Source organism: Megalops cyprinoides, chromosome 22 (assembly GCF_013368585.1).
Source record: "Megalops cyprinoides isolate fMegCyp1 chromosome 22, fMegCyp1.pri, whole genome shotgun sequence".
Taxonomy (NCBI): Eukaryota; Metazoa; Chordata; class Actinopteri; order Elopiformes; family Megalopidae; genus Megalops; species Megalops cyprinoides.
The window spans coordinates 4,512,599-4,532,846 of record NC_050604.1 but is presented as its reverse complement, the minus strand read 5'-3'; the positions used below and the strand labels follow the sequence as shown (position 1 = coordinate 4,532,846).

General features: G+C 40.9%; 1 protein-coding gene across 1 annotated transcript; it reads left to right on the top strand.

The window, feature by feature from the left end:
• The first annotated feature begins 10,587 nt into the window (after positions 1–10,587).
• On the top strand, positions 10,588–18,913 carry LOC118769345 (trypsin-3-like). Its single transcript, XM_036516377.1, has 5 exons — positions 10,588–10,678; positions 12,071–12,236; positions 17,990–18,252; positions 18,329–18,462; positions 18,767–18,913. Exons 1-5 carry the CDS (start codon positions 10,588–10,590, stop codon positions 18,911–18,913), a joined length of 801 nt encoding a protein of 266 aa, XP_036372270.1.
• Positions 18,914–20,248: the final 1,335 nt, after the last annotated feature.

The window sequence follows — 20,248 nt, the reverse complement described above, 5'->3', positions numbered from 1 at the left end:
GGAGTGGTGGTTCCAGGATGACAATCCACAGGCCACTAGTGGTCACCAAATGGTTTAATGAGCATGAACACAATGTAGACCATATACCATAGCCATTTCAGTCACAAGATTTCAAGGCAATATATATATATGTACATATATGCTGGTACTGTTCTGACACCCTGAGCCACTTATTTTAGTGACCAAACATTATTGATCGCATCAGGAAACAGGATCCCAGTGCCTGATCAGGGGGCACCTGAACAGGTCTTGCCAAGTCTGCATGGGAGATACTAAACACAAGTCACAACTATGTGTCTGACCTTACTGTACAGATCCAGTCACCAGCTTAGAGTCCACTGTATGTGCTTACTGTTCGCATAGCGTAACACACAAATAAAACCATAATGCCAATCCATCTATGCTCATAGGCACTTATCTTAAACAAAACAATAGTTTTGGACTTGCTTAGGTTGCCATTTACCAACAGCCGTACACAGGCAAAATCTACCCAAACCAATCTCCAGAGGCCAAACTAACCAGAAAAATGGTTATTACAGCTTACTGGTTAAACATTTATATATACTGAGTGAAATGCTAGGAATACATCAGAACTCAATTACATATGTATATAAATGAACTACTTATGATATAAAGCACTGTGTGCTGTCCCTACTTGAGAAAATAACAAACTAAACAAGAAGGGGGTATCATCAGGTTCAAATTCCCACAAAAAGTTGCACTGAAGTGGTGTTCTTCCTCTACTATACCCCTACATTCCTTACAACATGGCTAATATAAGAGAAAGCAGAACACCAGGAGAAATGGGAATGCTGGACCTCATTTCCATTTTTGGGATATAATGAATAAAGTCATAGTAAGAATGTTTTGCTCATTGTTTGTTGTTCATCCTACATTGCTCTGAGAGCCTCCTTGGCACATCCACTTTGTTCAGGGTTTATCCAGAGGTTGTAACTTATCCTTGTCCAGGGAGTACCAGGAGGGGGACATCCCAGTTCCCTGGCATCTTTCTATGAGCTATCTCAACCTCATGCCACTGACAAGCAGTGCAGGAGTGAACAGCGTGAAGGCCATGGATGGGCCTCAGAAGGGATGCCTTGAAATGTCTGTGACACTACGTTAGACAAGACATGAAGTGACTCAAGCAGTGATATGAGCTGGTAATGGGGAAGGAGCTCAAGCAGGTCTTAGAATGTGACTGGTGGCTGCCATTTTCAAAAATGAAAGCCCCACTGGTTTAATCTTGTGCCTGATAAGTCAGTTAGGAGATTACTTCCCACCTCAATGGATAGCCAGCTACCATTCTATCAGCAGCTGGTTTTGAAAGACTGCAACTAACAAAACAATAGAGGATACAGAACAGAAATTTTGAGATTTGATTTTAGTAATGACTTGATGAAACTCTAACTAGCCTAATGATGTTTAGTTCATATTCTGTTGAATTGAAAATAGTTTTCAATTCTTGAATTGAATTCCACTTCAATTCCTGAACTGATATGTAACATCTATTCAATCATGAACCAAATGCAGGCAGAACAGTGCAGCACCAGCATCATATTCCTTTATTTCAAGCAATTTAAAACATGATATACAAAAGCACCAGTTTCTTTTTCCAGGAGTACAAGCTAGCTAGCTGGGATAACCACACTAGCTCGCTTATTTTACATTTGTGAGTGAGCTAGATGAATGTTAGAAAAAGCACTGACCAGAACAGATAGCTAGACTATCTAGCTTAGTTTAATAGCACACCAACAACATTGCAAGCTATGACTTTGACTTGATTGTCATGATATTGGTGTAGCTATGGTAAAATGGGTGTGAAGTTGCCGAGCTGGCTAGCTAGTGGGCTGTTTTCAAATACATTATTTAGGCATTTCCGTAACTGTAAGAAGCTTCAAATCAAAAAAAAAGTGGCAGGGCTTTTTACCTCTTAAAAGGTCATGCATCATGAAAACCACTGCTTAATGACATTATACTGTATTGGTGTGAGATTTGTTATTAGAGCGTCGATAGATGGCTTGCTTGACGGATAACTTGCTGAACTGAACTGGGATTATTGCCTTGTGGTACATCTTGTAGAGAACATGGTGTAAGATTTTCCTGATGTTGATCTTGGGTTGCTACTTTGTTATGTTTTTACTCAGACATAATGTGATATTGAATTTCAATTCTTCAAAGATGGAATGTAGTGGTGTGCTACACTAGTAGGCCCTACAAGACACTTTCAGAAATATTTATTATTATCAACAGAAGTAACACAAATATTATTATACTTATGGGCAAATATACTTCAATAAGTATTTCTACCTAACAATAGAAATGAATTTCTTTGATACCCTGGTCCTCCACAGGCCAGAAATACACACCTTGACAGTAAGCTGAAGCAGGAACAGGAGGCCAACAAAGGCAACTGATTGCTTAGCTGATTGCTTAACCACAAAAACTGTGAGCTGCAGTTAGCAAGAAGCCCCTCCTGTGCAAAGCATGGTAAAATGTGTGAAAATGTCCCCTTGGTGGTGAGTGACACAGGAAGGACTGTGTTTGTCATTTCTTACCAGAAAGACCCCTTTGCGCTGCTGACAGATGACTCAGAAACCACAGATGAGGTCCAGCGTTTATAGAGGCAGGCTTTTGTGTAAAACAACGGAATTAAAACTAATAGAGAAAAAGTTTTCCCCTGTGTTTCAACTAAACAACTCAACCAAATTTACTTCTCTAGGCACATTTTGACAATATAATCAATATGTTTGGTGTTCCAGAATCCTACTGTGCACTGAAATAGAGCTAGAATTGGACATTGATGGGGAGTTTACATCAGTAATGTTAGAATGACATGTGCCAATCCATTATGAATTAATTACGAAAAAAATATTTTTATATTCAGGTTTCATATTTAATGACAGTTGGTAGAATAAACCTTCATTACCATGGAACAGTGCACTCCAATTGTCAGAAATACTGATATAAAAATCCACTGAAATTCTTAAACAGTAGAACAGTGCTCTACAAATGCTGTGCTTGTAAAAATTAAGGAATCTGTTTATAGACATCATTTTGGGATCGCTTCGATGTACTTTGATACCCAATGGAGTTCAATGACACATTTAGAATATGACGCATCTGGCGTGCAATATTTTGTGAAAAAAGTGCTGCTAAGTGCCTGTATGTATTTAGTTAAGTGCTTGGATTGCACAGATTCTATATTCTATGGCAAGAACAAAGAATATGCTTTGGAGAGATGATCAATACTCCTTTCCACAGAGTATATTAAAGATGAGTCTTACAAAAGAGGCACAGCTCTAAAATTGGGAACTTGATCATCTAGACTTAAGTGAGCCAATTAAAATTGTCACTAAGTGAAATGTCTCTAAGATTTTACAAGACATTGTATAAGCATCTAAAGAAAGAGGGAAAACTGTACAAACTGGAAAGACTTCTTTGTTGCCCACACAGGTGTCAGGACTCAGGCAGGGACTCAGGCGCAGACAGCAGGACAGGGTGCACCAAGCATGTAGTTTATTAAGCCAAATTGGGAATCCAAAAAACCTGGTCAAAACAGGCAATGTCAGAAAACCAGGAAAGCACAGCAAACAATACCAAAAAACCGGATCCAAAAACGTGGTCAAGAAAACAGGCAAAAGATCAGCAAAACGGGCAGGGCAGGGCAGGGCAGGGCAGGGCAGGGCAGGGCAAACGGCTTGTAGCGACACAGACGAACTGAGACGAACTAGCGACGAGACATGAAACAAACGGGGAATATATAGGGCAAGGCAGATGACAAGATGGGGTTCAGGTGTGCAGGTAGGCAGGTGGAGCCAGTCAGGTGACCAGGTGGGCAGAAAGCAGGGCAAGGCTGGAACACAGGGAAAAACAAAAGCGCATGGACAGGGAAAACAAAAACAACAACAAACCCGGCTAAGGAGCCGCACTCCTGACAACAGGTTACATTTTCCTTAGATTTTCCTCAGCATAAACTCTAGAGATACTTTCATAGCCTACAATTTTTGTTTGCTTTTAAACAGATGGATACTTAATGAAGCAAATTGGGTTAAATACCTCCATTATACCAATCCGCTTCCTACTCACCTGAGGAAAAACTCAGATATTAAGCACATTACATTATCATTATATTTTTTATTTAATATTTTCCGCTGTGTCATTGAATTTTAGACCATATTGGTAGCAAACCACAGAGTCACATTCAGATAATTAACATGCACCATTTCACAGGAAACTATTTTGACTTAAAACTTAAAACCTAATTGAAAGTTAGGCATATTACTGTACTGTTACTCAGTGAAAAGCAAAAGTATTTATTATTTCTCCTTGACATAATGTTTTGTAATTATTTTTGACCTAAATTTTGGAATTTCCCCTTGGCTCGACCTTTCATGCAAGGAGGTCAAAGAGAGGTGAGTGCAATCCTCCAGTACTCTCAGATGCACCTAGTGGCTATCTTTCTCACTGCAAGTCATTGTACTACAGCAGGGCACTGACTGGAGGATGGGTGAATCCTGTCTGAAGTCACTGAGGGATGCAGGTGCCTCACAAGCCATTAGAGAGTGCTTTAGTGGAGAGACAAGGGAACCTTACCTTCATAACCACCCTCCCCAGGCGGAACCAGACCAATTTGTTCCTCTATTGTGGGCTCCCAGTCATTGTTAGAATTGATCCCAAGCCATAGGTCTGAGTCTGCACTCAGAACAAGACTTTAGCTGAGCAAGTCTCATGTAAACATTTCATGTATATTTTCACAATAATTATTTCAGGGTACAAAAATAGGGGTCCTATTAAAATGATAGATATCAAAATTAAACTGCTTTACAATTTGCCAATCTTCACTGGCCTGTCTACTTAGCTATTTAGCCTCTAGCTAATCACCTCTTCATTTAACTGGTGTACAGTGCACCATGAAGAAGTGGGTACTCATTGGTGTGCCACTGACAACCTCTGAGCAGCTCACAGGGTGCCTGAGAGCAGTGAGACAAGGCATCTTTTTACCATTATCCCTGGAGGAATGAAGCCAAAGCCAACTGTGTGTCGCTGTCAGCGGAAAACAGGGCAGTTTCAACCCCAGGCCATGGCCTTCACTGAAGGTGAGTGCCTTGCAGCTGATCCACCTGGAAGAGCTTTATTAGCATTATTATTAATCTTTTCATTATGAGCTTAGTTAGCTAGAGCTCATGCCCAACCAAAATGGCTGTCATCTATCTCTGCCAAGGGCATGAAGTTGAAATTGGCTACAATGAACATGTGTGGCAAATGACTGAAAATGAGGAAAGATTGATGATGCACAACAAGAACATTTTTGTTGATATAATTTGGCAGAAAATTTACAATAATGAGCTAAAGAAAAAAAGAATATAAGGAAGAAGTAAAATGAATATAAGGAAGAAGTGAAAATGTATGTCCTAGCAAGCTAGTTATCAGATACCATGTGTCATACCGTGTACCATGTTCATTGTTCTGACAGCACTTTGTCTCTTATACAAGCTAAGCAGCTAAGTAAGATTGCAACGAGTAATATTGCAAACCTCTATTGAACCATGATGAATGCAATTTTAAGATACACATGTCTGCTACCAAGGGCTGTTTTTCACACCAAGTCACATTGTGTGCAACAAGAGAGAGCCTAGAATGGAAGGTTAGCACATCTCTCTCTCACATCATCTGGGACCTCTAGAGGGTGACAATAAGGGATGCAAAGAGGGGTTCCTGGTGGAGGTAAACTTCAGTAGAAGCTTGTTCCATCCCTGTGCATTTCTGGTCGTTGGCAGATAATGACACAGCCTAAACTCCACCTGCAATGTTTTAAGCTGCAGGGTTCAGCCCGGGCTCAGAATTAACACCTTTACCAACTGAGCCACTGGGAAGCCTTTAGAGCTTTCTTAAAGTACCTGTATCATATGGCTTTCGTAATGTCTCACTGAATGTTTGGGACCAGGATTTCAATGTGACTGCATGATAAAGCTGGATTCAGTTCCACAGTTTAAGCCTTATCCTTTAGGAATGTATTGCATCATGAGGACCACATTGAAATAATATTTTAAATATCTGTAAGCTTCCCTCTTTACAAAAAAAACAATAACAAATTTTATTTGAAGTGGACCTTAAACCTAAATAAAGAATGAAAAGTGACTTCCTTGTCATAGCTTGCTGAGAGCATTATGCAAGTTTTGGCATGATGCTTTTACTTGCAACATGCACTGAGGAAAATACCATAAGACTGTTTTTAGACATTCTGTTTTAGTGCTATTTGGTGCTGCCATACAACCGTACACATCTGATTAATATATCAGAGAGTACAGCTGGAAAAGTATTTTCTACAGCATAAAGATGACATGTTAGAAGATCATGGTGAGATAAGGTTAAGTATGGTTTACTGATTAATGTAGTGATGAAGTAGTAAATGTAGTAAATGAATGAATATGTTTTAGATTTCAAATAGGAGACAGTCCCACCTGTTAGTTATCAAGTGAGTGTGTACAGTAACTTACGTGCTCTTAGGTCAGGGAGAGACATTGCCAGGCCTTGAGGGCTTGTGTTGTGCAGCATTTAGAATGACCTTTCAAACAGCTACTACTTTACACCTGGCCCATTCCATGAAGTCATTTCATCTAAATGATGACATATCAAACAACAAAAAATATAATGCAGACAAAAGTCTGCACATGTGGTGAACTGGAGGTACCGAATGATACATAATTTTAAAGGTAACCCTATGGCTGCTGTGGTTTATTTTAGCACTGTCATTAACATGTGCACATAACTAGAGCTTGATCTGACATATTTGGATGTAGCAAGCACCGACCAAAAGTATGATTTATACAAGACGGATATATAAATGTAAAGTGTATAAAACTCTTTGCCTTTTAAGATAAGTTAATATTTGGCTGTGTAAATGAATTAACAAACATCAATGTAACCACTTTGAATTAGTGTAACTTAAATGGACATATCTGTTTATTTATTTGGTTGTACATGAATCAAGCAAAATTATTGCAGCTTCCCTGCCAAGCTCAGTGGATGCAGAAGAAATGACTTTATCAGGCAGCTGAATGAAGCCTGATATGTGATAAGGAGGAGAGGGGGTGTGACAGGATGTGTGTATAAGTCTGACACTCAGTTCACTGCTCAACAGCTCAGAGAAACTCAGTGCAGACAGAAACTCATCATGGGAATTCTTCTCCTTCTCCCCTTGCTGGGGTTGGCAGGTAAGCCTTACTCACCTAATCAGTGAATATTATCATATTTTCATGTCTGAAATTGTAAAGCTGTGAAGTGCACAGTGCATTAATTCCCTGTGTTGAATATTGTACTGAGATAAAGCCCCATAGAATGTGGTCGCTGTGTTTCATTCATCAAATGCTCATCTAGTAGACTAGTAGTAAATGTACATTTAGTAAAAATGCCTAAAAGTGGTTGTCATCTTATTTCCTGATTTTAGAAAATTACACTTTTCTTATGTGACCTATACAGTGAGATAACGTAATATTATGTGGAGGAACTTTACTGAATGTTGTACTATTTTACAACTGTTACCGTACAACACTATTCCTGTAAATATTGCTAAAAGGTGAGTGTAAATTTTTAAAGAGGTTTTTTTTGGTTGCCAGCTAGATGGGTAAAGGTTTGGTAAGGCTTTTCGGCAGTTTTCATATTGACAGTATGCAGAACCTTCGTGTGCATGTTATCATTGTGCTAAACAACAGGCATCACTGGCTTCAACAGTTTCTGTCCGTCTTTAATGTAAATTCACAAAGTCGAACATACAGCCGCCTGTGCACTTAGTAAAGAGAACCAAGACCTTCACTGGAAAATGTGATATTAGATTTTGTGTAGAGATCATGATATAAACAAAGAGAACAACAAAGCAATCAGAACATGTAGTATGAAAACACAAGACTGAGCAATTCAGAAAGAAGTGCGATCTTCAAAAATATAGATTTTGAAACGATGTGGGAGGCTACAGCTGATGACAGAAAAAAGGAACAGAAAAAGAAAACATCTGGATCATATCTAGGGTCAGGAAAAAAATAAAGAGAGAATGCTATCATTATTTTCTGACATATTAAAAAAAGATTAACATTGAATTTCACACCTTATAAAATACAGACAGTTATTTAAAATAACTGTTACAGACATTGTAATTACAGACATTGTAATGTTTCCATATGAACATGTTCAATAATCAGCTGGTGCCAGTGATTCATGGAGGTGTTTTCCTTGCTTTCCCAGCTTTGTAAAACATATTTCTTGCCAGTGTGAGACATATCATAAGGAGTTTGTTTTGGTAGGGTAAGGCTGCCTACTTCATGGAGGAGGTAGAGGGAAGAGGAGAGAGGGATATACTGTGGCCCAGGACCTGAGACATGGTGGACGCAACTTCTGTCTAGAATGAGTAGACAGGGAACAGTGCCAGAAAGAGTGAATATATGAGTGTAACGGAGCTGCTAGCCTGTTACGGAATGTCACTATAATTGGGGGGGGGGGGGGGGGGGGACGCTGTACATGACTGTCCATTACCTACCCGTTTTATTATACAAAAACAGTTTGCAGAATTATGGCGTAAGTTTGTTTGTTCGCAACCAAGCTCACTGCGCACATGTTTACAAAACAAAGTTTTAAATTACTGTTAGGTGACACTGTTGCTGTTAGGATGGCCAACTGACAGAGCAGTGAAGCCACACGCTATAAAAAACACAGCTAAACGGTTTTAACTTTGTTTTAAATGTTTTATGGTACCATGTGAGTGTGCTAGCAAGCAAACGTCTTACCGCATATCTGTTTGTGTTTCAGTCCGCAGCCACTGTTTCCGGGTCATCGGGGAGCAAAGGGTGGTTTATTGTGCTGGGACTGTATTTATAATTTAATGTACATCAGGTGGTATAGTCCAGTTAACACCAGTTGGCATATAGGTTTATTTTCGGAACTTGGGTAAACTGGAAAAGGTGTAAAATGTGTTATAATTGAAATGCTATTTGTAATGTAAATTATTTCTTTGATTTATTACAATATGACCAATTTTGGATTGAAAAGAATTAAAATTGTGTTGGATTGGATCAGCTTGGAGGGCTAAGTGGCTCCTCCTCCCCCCCGTTTTCCCAGAAGGTGGCACTGTGGGCGATGACCTCTAGGCTACGGTGCTGGTGGCCTGGTTGGCTCCGTGCAGGACGTTGGCCCTCCGCCTGGTGGGCTCTGGTGCAGGCCGCTGCTCCTTTTGTCCAGCTGGGGGGCGCTCTCTCCTTGGCTGGCAGCGGGCCTCTACCTGGGGCCAGGTTGCAAAGTCCAGCAGGGTGTACATCATGGACTCGGGCCTGAGTCGACTGATTTACCTTTTGAACCTGCTGAACTGCTTGGATGGGAGCTTCTCCAGGAGGCGCTCCACGTGCGAGCCGCAGGCTAGCTCAGCTTGGCCCTGCCCCCCCAGAGTCTGAAGGAGTCCCACCAGGGCGTGGATGCGGAGGGCGAAGTCGTCAAAGGCCTGCCCATCCCCTGGCCAGATTGGAGGTAAGGCCATGATAGCCTTAATCTCCCGGGATACCAGCTGGCGTGGTTGCCCGTATCGGTCATCCAGCACCTTCACTGCCCTCGTGAAGGGGTCAGGGGCCTTCGAGAAGGTGAACGCCAGCCACCTGGCCTGGTAACCTTCAGGTGGTCCAGGAGGATGTGGTACTTGTACTGCTTGGTCTCTTTGGGATCGAGCAGGTTATCAAGGGCCATCCGGAGCATGGTGTACTCGGTCACATCCTCCTTGGTCAGGTCCGGGAAGGTTGGACCTTCCACCCTGCTGTTGGACTGTCTTCGCACAGCAGGGGGTGCTGTTCCTGCTGTCTGTGGTGGAGCCGTCGTCACTGCTTCAGGGTGCTGCATTAGCCAGTGGGAGGGAAGGGTGGCAACTGGCTTTGGGTAGGGCGTCAGGTATGAGGGCACATCCATTACTGGTCGCTGCGGCAGATACTGAGTGGGCTGCAGGAGAACTGGGTTCTGGTCTGAAGTTACAGCCTGCATGGCAGGGGGAAAGCTTGGCTGAGGCTGAGGCAGGCTGTAGAGCAGCTGAGGGAGCTGGCCCTGTGGGTGCTCCCCCTGGTGGGTTGAGTGCACCTGCAGTGGCAGCAGGGGGTGCTGCTGTGGAGGGGCTGGTTGCCATGGCAACACTTGGCTGGGCGTGGCCCTGTCTGTTGGGGTGCCCTCCTGCCCCGGTGGCAGGTGGTACAAGGCACTGGAGATGGATGCTGAGGAGCAGCTGACTGGTGGCGGTGTTGGGGGCGATGGTGGCAGCTGCATCCGATGTAGGTGTTCTGTCAGCTCCTGGACAAGGGCCGGGTTTGTTCCTGGCTGCACAGGCTGGGTGCGGGCCGCCTGGGGTGATGGCTGCCTTGAACTCCAGCGTGAGGACCTGGTGCTGAAGGGAGTGGAGGTGGCAGAGCGCTGCAGCATGCGCTCCATGAGCTCGCTCTGTCGCCTCACGACGTCCTCCACGAGCTCACTCTCGCCTCACGGCGTCCTCCACGAGCTCGCTCTGTCGCCTCATGGTGTCCAGGAGCTGCTGCGCCAGTTTATCACGACTCTGTGGGGTCATGGACGATGGGCTCTGCTGAACTGGGGGAATCCTCTCTGGAGTGGAGGGGGGTCATCTCGGCCTGTCCCTCCTGCTCACTGGCATGGACGTCCACAGGTCTGTGGGTGCTTCTCCCCACATACTGGACCTTGTAGCTCTCGTGGTGGGATGGACGACGGATCTCCCGGTGAGATTGGCTTGCGGATGAGGGGGCTGAACCCGGTGCGCCTGACATTCATTTGTTTATGGGAGGAAAGAATAATAAGTAAGTGTAAGTGTATGGTAGATCTTTGAAGTTGGGTGTTTTTTACCTGATGCAGCCAAGGATTTGTCAGTGATTGGGGGTGTGGAGAGATTTGCAGTAACCATGTCATGGTAGGTTTTTATGGAGGCTTTTAATGGTAGATCTGAAAAATATTTGGTTTGGGGTAAAAGTATTTAATTTTTAATTGAGAAACTGGGGATGGATCAATTTCCAGTGTACGTTTCAGATGAGATATACCCTTCTTGTGCCAGGACAACAAGACAAATGACTGCTATTGATGGTGATGTCAGGGTTGTGCCAAAGGGTGGCCTGAGTGTAGGGGGAGATTTTGTGCCCAATGATTTAATTTGCTTTCCACCATGCCTCCATTGCAACTCAAGTAGAAAATTAGGTGATCAACCACTACCTAGATCTTTGGACTTTTGCAGTGTCTGTAAATTTTTAAGGGGTCTTGCCTTTCCAGTTAGAATGTGTTTACAGTTCTGTCCAGTGATTTGAACCAGGCCTGTTTAAAAATAATGGGAATCATGGAGAACAGATTTTTGGTAGGATTGACTTTCTAACAGCAGATGGGTGGCACCTTCAATGGGCGAGGGAGATTTTCCCAGCAGTCAAGATCATCAGAGTTCAAGAACTTGGATGGTTAGATCTGAAAAGATCATTAAGATGAAAAGGGATCTGGATAGCAAGATACCTAAATGAAACTGAGGTACACTTGAAGGGAAAGTCCTGGGCCAGTGGTTCTGAGAAGATGAGAAGATGTGTGGGGAAAATGCTGTGGGAAAATGGTTTGGCATGGCATAAAATTTACTCATTCTCAGATTCAGATGAACAGCTTCTTACGTTATTGATATATACCAAGTTGTGAAAATGTTAGTACTATTTATAGCACTTTGCATTTTAAAAAAAGATCATTGTCAGAGCTGGACAAATTTATATAGCCTCTCCACACGTCTACAGTGCCTTCATAATTCTCATGTATCAGGTGAAGATCTAGTCTCTCAGTCAGAGAGTCGAGGTTCCCCAGTAATCATCAGTTTGTTTTACCTATTTTAACTGTATTTTAGCTGAGTGTGGGGTTGGGAAAACAGCCACTGCAGAACTGATACATTAGTACAAGATTATTTAACTCCAAACATCAGAATAATAATGAAAATCTGTTTTAACTGGGAAAGAACCTATTTCATAATTATTCTGTCTTTCTGTTTTTCTCTGATTATCTCACTCACCTGTCTTGTCGACAGTTGCCTCCCCAGTGGAGGTTAATGAAACCATCATTGGAGGGTGGGACTGCAAACCCAATGAGGCCAAGTACCAGGTTTTACTGACTGACAGAAAACGCAATGTGAAGTGTGGAGGCTCCCTACTCTCTTCCAAGTGGGTCCTCACTGCTGCACACTGCGATTCTAGGTAAGTACTGTCAGATGGACACTATATTCTCAAAAGTGTACAATGAAGGTAAAGGCAGTTTCATGTCTTAACCCCTTTAGGGCTTTGAAACGTATAGGCAAGTATAGATGTACCATGTCTTGAGTGAACTTCTGGAGACGCAGTGTCTGAGATAGAACCACAGTATACAAGAGACACTCAGTTATCACCCAGGACAATGGAGACTGGAGAAATCATGCTCTGGTGTACAGTAATACATTCATGCCGAAAATGTGTTTTTCTCCCTCCACAAAATATACATTTTGCCCTTTTCCATTTGAAATGGCCAGCCATTAGACTGACTTTCATCACTCCAACCAACCAACAATCCAGGAGAGTGCAGACAAACATACAATCTCCTTTGAACCATGTGATATCAGCCACCACTTCTGTTCACACTGTATTCCTCATCAGTCCACATGCCAAGCTTGCACAGACATGAGTTATGCTGCGCTCACACCGGCAGCGACGACGAGCGACAAAGCGGCCGGAAGTCATTAATTTCCAGTGGTCGCTGAGCGACATGGCGAATCTCGCCGCCTGGCTATGCGATCGCCGCGACTTGGCGACTAAAAAAAGTTAAGAAAAGTTCAACTTTATGCAAATGAGCAGCGACAGAGTCGACCAACGGATTACACTCTTTATAGAAAAATAAATTCCCTCCAAAACATATTTTTCAGCGGGAATACACCTGATTTGTGGGTTCACGCATATATTGGGCGATATATTAATATGCCTGCCTTTACGAAAATACTAACATACAACTCTACGATGAGTATAGCAAAGACGATGTAAATATAACATATAAATAAATATAAAATATAATATTTATTTATAATATTTATTAGTGTAGCCCGTGCTAATATTTTGTTTGTTTTCTTTGTTTCTATTTTATTTTGAAACTGTTTGGAAATGCATGCCAGTGTATTATGAGCGTACTATGCCGAGACGTATTTAATTTTACTGAGATTTAAATATTTTGATTTATCAGCCAATAAATTTATAGGAGTTTAATTTGACCAATGAGATGACTGAACCGTAACTTGTTGCGAGGTAAGGAGCGGTTATGTGGGGAGAAGGAGAGAGAGGGGAGCGAACGGCTAGTTCAATCCCGCGAAGATAACAGTGAAAGGTTTTCACTGTTATTAGCTCCATCTCTAGGCTATTGGAGCGGAAGGTAACTGATAAATTGTCGGATAGATAACTACGTTGGTGAGCAACTGTGCATATCGTAGAGTTGAATCAGTAGAAAGAAAAAATAACTCGACTGACCGCCGAGAGAGCTGTGTGGGTGCGAGGAGCAACGCAGCTGCTGGCCTCCCCTCTAACAACGTTGGACGACGCGCCAAAACTCTGCTACCATCCTACCACAGAAACGACGCGGCAGAACTCTGCTACCGTCCCGCTGCACCAACGGTAAACAACGTTACGAATTTCTGTTATCATCCGGATGCAACGAGGTAACTGGTATGCCATTTTTGTTTGCTAACTTGAGCGAAGCGGCCGTTTAGTTTGTGGCCTCAACGTACTCCAGCAGCGTAACAGGCCTGCCACGGTTTATTTTGAATTTGCTGCCGGCATATGTTACATTTAATTTTCTGTGATTGACTTATTTGGACTGAATCGGGTTGAGATTTGAACTCATTTAATGCACGGGATAGTTGTTAATGGGTTGTACATTGAACATGATTTATGAAAGTTGCTAATTGGTATTTTCTATGGGTTAGCCAGAATATGTACTGTGTGTGCTGGGTTCGTTTAAAGCAAGTTGCATGTAAAAAATCTTGAGTAGAGAGAAAAACATTTATTTTGGTTTACAGACACTTGATTAGTTTAACGGGAGGGAATTAAGAAACGAGATAGCTTCTGAGCGTTGGTGATACTTTATTTTATTGTAAATTCATTACTACTCTGACAAGTAAAGACTTCTGTTTTTGTTATATTTGATGGAGTGCCGTTATTCATTTCATGGGGGGATATTCATTGTTAATTGAAATAGTTTACAGGAACCTACAAAAAGAGAACCTCACCTTCAGGGCATCGTACTTGCAGTGCATACACATTGTAAAAAAAGGAAAAGAACTCAGGGCGCCCCAAAAGTTAGGTTAACTTAAATTGTCATGCCCATCACCGCGGTATGGGGGCGCTACATTAGTATATACAATTTTTAGAAAATTGATATATCCTATCAATACATTTGTAGCCCACTTCCTCAAAGCGACGTTAGCAACGCCCACAAGCTGGCTGCAGCAAGCGACAGCGACAGAGCGACTTGGCGACGTACAGCGAAGTCGCTGCCGGTGTGAGCGCGGCATTAGAGGAAGACAGCTTGCACAGCGTTACACTGGCAAACTGTGGATGTCCAACTGACCAGTGGGGTCACTGATGTGTGACAGCATGATAATTGTATATTAGATGATTTGTTCCACTCCTGTGGGGTCCCGGCCATTGACAGCTGATAACATGGCTGGGATCAAACCCAGGCTGTACAGCTCAGTCTCTGTTCAAAATGAATGCAAACACACTCAAAATGCATATTTCATGTCATTTAAAATTCAAAAAAATCACACAGAAGTCTACACTCTTTATATTTTTTGCTAGACTAATAGCACATTTTCATTGTTTTCACACACATTTAAAAAAATGAACTAAATTTTTGCGAATCACTTCAAACAGAACTATGCATTTAAGTTCAAAATTCAAGTCAGTTTGGCTTGATGTCATATTATGATGCCAAATGCTCACTTTCCATCATATTGAAGTCAGATTGGTTAGGACAGCTCAGAAATACTGATTGCTAAATCAGCACATCATTATGCATGAAGTAATTGTTCACTACTGTAAATGTTCTTTGCGGTTGTCTTTATTGAAGTAAATTGTGACTTCATGTGTGAATCATCAATATCTTTTCATTCTATTGTACTTACTCTATGGGCAACAAACAAAAAATGTCACACATTACACAGCCCACCTGAAATCAAGAAATGTAAAAAAATACATTTCATATTTCACCATTTCCAAAACTGTGATAAAATGAAATGTTTTACATAAGGAAAAACCTAAAATTTAATCACACATACAAAAACAACACATGGATACACTCGCACACACACACAGACAATTCAGTGATTAGTAATGTATGATCAGAAATGTAAACAATACTTCATTTTGCAGTGCAGTTAGTCTGTTTTACAGAGTGGAAATGCTGTTTAGACGGCTGTGTTAACTATTATGAGAGTATGGACCTTAGTTTGGAGGAAAGTGCTAAACCAATTCAGAAAAACTAATGAACAAATTCGAATTGATATGGAAAAAGCAGAAAAACTGAATGCAGGAGCTAGTGGAACTGCTGTACTGGAGCTGAGTCTATACTGGTCTCATCTGAATTGGATCTACTGTAAAACAGGTTCTCCACCATTTACAGACGAGCGAGAACTGCTCCTCTTCTAGCAAAAAGTCTAGAAGCGTTGGCACACCTTATGTAACTAGCTAGCTAGGTGGCTGCTTGGGTACCTCCTCTCTTACTGCAAAAATGTTTTTGAAGGATGTCAGGAGCAAACTGCCGTACAACTGCATCCAACCAAAAAAAATTGTGGTAATGAACATGAGAGGCGGTGTTTACAATGAACTATGGCTCTAGAAAGTTGCAAGATTTTTTCCTGATAATAGGTGAAACATCACTTTATATTGTACTGTGCTGTTGACTTGGTAGTGTTGTACATACCATATTAGTCTTGTTTAGCATGAGTTTGTGCCTCACAAATTTTTAATCATACAGCTGCTCCAAGCTTTTACCAATGAATGATTTTGGTCAAGGGTGTGGGAGGTGTGCCATTTTTGTGCCACTGGGTATGCCACCCAGTCAAATCATTTGTTGAGTAACCCAACAGAACACCCCATTTCTTCCTACCCCCAGCCTCCCCCCAATTAATCACATCGGTGTTGACAGGGCAAAAAGCAGAGGAGGAGGAGACTGAGGATTAAGAAGACACACAGGATGAGTCTGCAGACTATCATCTACTCACTGCTAACATTGCTTTTATTACTAGGCCTTAATCTCTACTGGAATAGAGAGTGTTGCATGTGTTGAGGGGCTGTGTGTTCATCTTTGCAATCATTGTGTCCATTTCTTTTGGTTGTGATACATAAATTAACATGCATACATAATGCCATCCTCACCCATAACATACAGCACAAAAAGCAATGAAGTCTCAACAAATAACTAAGTGTACAAAAGCCATATTACTAATGTTCAGATTGACTAGGTCTACCATTAAAATTATTGAAAGCAAACTGAGGCCAAGTTACAGCAAACAATATGAACAGCATTATTACCTCAATGAAATTGAATGAGCACTATTCCAAAGTAACGCAACCAACTGTTTCCGTAAATCCCTGGCCCTGCATGTTCCCTCACATGCATGGTAGGAGGGCAGTGGCAGCGCCCTCTGGTGGCCATTCATGACACGGTGATAAGGACACATGGAAATGTGATCTTTGAGTGCTAGGGCATCATATTCTCTCAGATACTGCAGAACTGTGAGATGAAGCCTTGGCCGTTTCCTCAAATAGTGATCAGTTTAACATCTGCATATAGAAAAATGTGCAGTTATTTGTAACCTGGACATTGTCTTATTGTGTGGGCTACTGGTTCAAGTGAGCAAATAAAACAGGAAAGAGGGTAGCCATATCATGACATTTTCTCCAGAGAAAATGAACATGACCTATAAGCAAACATTTGTATGGAGGGAGGCAATGGATTAAACTTGGCTTTACCTCATATCTTTCCTCAAAACTACTAGGCCAGATGAGATCAGCTTTCAAAGAAACCAGACATGCTACATGCTGTTTGAACTGTTCTCTTTTTCAGTAAAGTCATAATATTTAACTGCTTTGACAAAATTAATATAATTTTCAGGCATAAATATACACATAAATGTTCACTTTAAAGAAACTGTCAAGAATATATAGCTGGCCTCATACAGTTCAGATTTTAAGCAAAATTAATTGTTCAAATAAAGGAGTGATTTTTCAGAGGCTTCACCTGTTTACTGGTCTTATTGATTTTCTTCACAAATCAAACTTTCACTTTCCACAGCCTTTGATGCCACGCTGTACTTGTGGAAACTCTGTGATTGGCCATTATTGGCTTTTAAATCCCATTCACACCAATCTAAATGGTGGAAAAATGCTTGCATTGTACTGGAAGTAAACATGGAGGGAAAGGGATGTTAGTTTAGTAAAAGCTTTGCAGTACAATGGAGCTACAGTATGCTCCATTTGTTCCTATTTCTCCTTTATACTTTATCCTTTATCTGTTTGTTGCTTAAATCAGGAATGATGTTTTTAATATTATTTAATATTACATTTTTATATATTGGTCCTCAGATGAGTATTCCAGGGCACTTTACAACAATGTTAAATTCCAACTATGAGGAAAAGGTTTTATGTATGAATTCAAATGACCACTGATGTAAAGATCAAATCAGGGTAATCTTTGCTCATCAGCAGTGCATTAATTATGTTTTGATGACCACATAGTCTGGTAGACCACAGGGTACCATTTGAGTTATTTATATATATATATATATATATATATATATAGTTATAAATGTCATACTGACACTTCAACAGATCACTCTTTTTTGCTAAAGGTTCACATCTTTAAAATACTGAAACTGTGTAAAAAGTGTGTATTTGTTTATTTATGTTTGTTTGTTTGTTTACTTTTGCAGTGATCTTAAGGTGTACGTCGGCCTCCAGGACCTTAAAGACCTTAATGACATGAAGAAAAAATTTCAACCTGTTAAGGTCAAAAGCAAAATAAAACATCCAGAGTATGTAAAAAGAGAACTCCTGAATGACATCATGCTGATAAAGTTGAAGAAGGAGATTAAGACTGCCAGTTTAGTACATCTACCTACTGAATGCAAAAAGCATGGTGATAAGGCTCCAGAAAAGAAAGACCTTCTTGTTGCTGGCTGGGGAAGTCTTGGAGGTAAGCACACTGAAAAAGAACGTACAGTGTAATAATGAATGATAATGGCTGACCTCTCCTGTCTGTCTCTCTTTAGGTGGAGAGAATCCAAAATCCCCTACTAAACTCCAGTGTGTGATAATCCAAAAGGCAAAGTGTCCATCCGATTTAGACCCACCAATCACCCCTGATGCCTTCTGTGCAGGAAAAGGAAATCAGAAAACAAGATGTGTAAGTGCAATGTAAAAGCAGCAGTGAGGTCTAGTGATAAAGCATAGCTCATAACCAAAAGATTACTAGTTGGATTTGTAGGGGTTCTGCTATCGGTTTGGCAAGGTACTCAACCCACCGTCACCTCAGTAAATATCCAACTGGATAAATGGATAACATGAACAAAACTGTAACCTAAGTTGCTCTGGATAAGAGTGTCTGCTAAGCAGCTAAATGTAAATGTACTGATTGCATTTTCACAAATCATACTAGCACGCTTCACATCCAGACACATATACACTACTGCTCTCTCTGTCTCTCCCAGGGTGACTCTGGAGGAGGTCTGGTGTATAAGAAAGAGGTGTATGGAGTGGTTCAATCTGACTTTGACCCTGATGATGATTATCCAAGCATATTCACAAGTGTGTGCTTCCACTTGGCCTGGATCAAAAAAGAGACCAAGCTGTCATAGAAATGACGAATAAAATGATCAGCATTAAGAGCAAACTTAATCTCAGTTTCTTCTTTTGCCCCTCAGCGATATGTTTGCATGTGTGAAGTTTTTCAAAGAAAAAAATGGCAATTTGACAGACTAATTATAATGTATTTGTTTTATTGAGGTGCAAACTGCAGTACAAACTGTATTTACAAAGCACAATGCAGAGACAAAACACAAATATCAATCAGAGAGTAATGAAAAGAATTAGCTACAATGCTAGTTTTCATCTATAGTCCCTGGGCAGGGGGAAAACAGGTAACAGTAGTACATAATACACAGTTACACATACACAAAGCAGCACAAAACAATACAAAATCTTCGATTTTTACCTTCTGAATCATCAGAAGGTGACAGAAGATGGTGAGTGACTTCCGAGTCACTCCGGGGCGGGGGAATCCCTCTGCCCAGAGGAAATAGGAGAGGAAAGCAGTCAGATCACCTCACAACCTTTGAGGCTCCAAACCAAATGACATTCAGCAGATGGTGACAGATAATTGCCCCCTAGAGGTGATCAATGGTAGACTGAAATTCAGACTATTTATGAATTATGAATTCTTAATTCTTAATGAAGGCAAAAAAGGTGTTCTGCACAGATTATGACTGTAATATATTGTTATTATAATTTGTGCTTGGAGTAGGAATAATAGGAGTACTATTAATTATGCAAAGGCATCTAGTCAGTAATTTTGCTGTGACTTTGAGCAGTAATTTCAAGTTATGCTTTTTTAGTCTCTTGCATGTGATTTTACATTTATAAGCACTCTGTGTCTACAGCAGTATTATTAATGATTAGTTACAGGCTGCACTTTCAGGTATAGGTCTTGATTTTGAGAAATGGAATGAAATATTACTTTCTTCATTACTTACACAATAGTATGCATTTGACACAGAAATTAAGACAAAATATTTTCAGTTAAAATGGTAAAATTAAACATTTGCATTCTTATTTGATTCTTCTAGCAGTCTGCACTTCTTCCATGTCTTCAGTGTTTTCTTGCAGTATTTGAGAAATGTGAGGAAAGCCAAATTACTGTTCAGTTGCCAAAATGCACCAGCAGGTGGCACTCTCCCCTATAATGAATGAAATAAATAATGAATGAAGTAGCTTTGATATTATACACCACATTTCACACATGCATATGAAAGAATTGTTCCTGACTGCAGGAAGAGAAATGCCTTCAGATGGCTGAAACTGTGGAGGAACAGTATGCCTGAAATATTATGCAGAACACCAAGTTGTTTTATGAGTTTGATTTTGGATCAATATCGGCATTCCAGCAACATGCTATTTTTTATTTATTTTTCAGC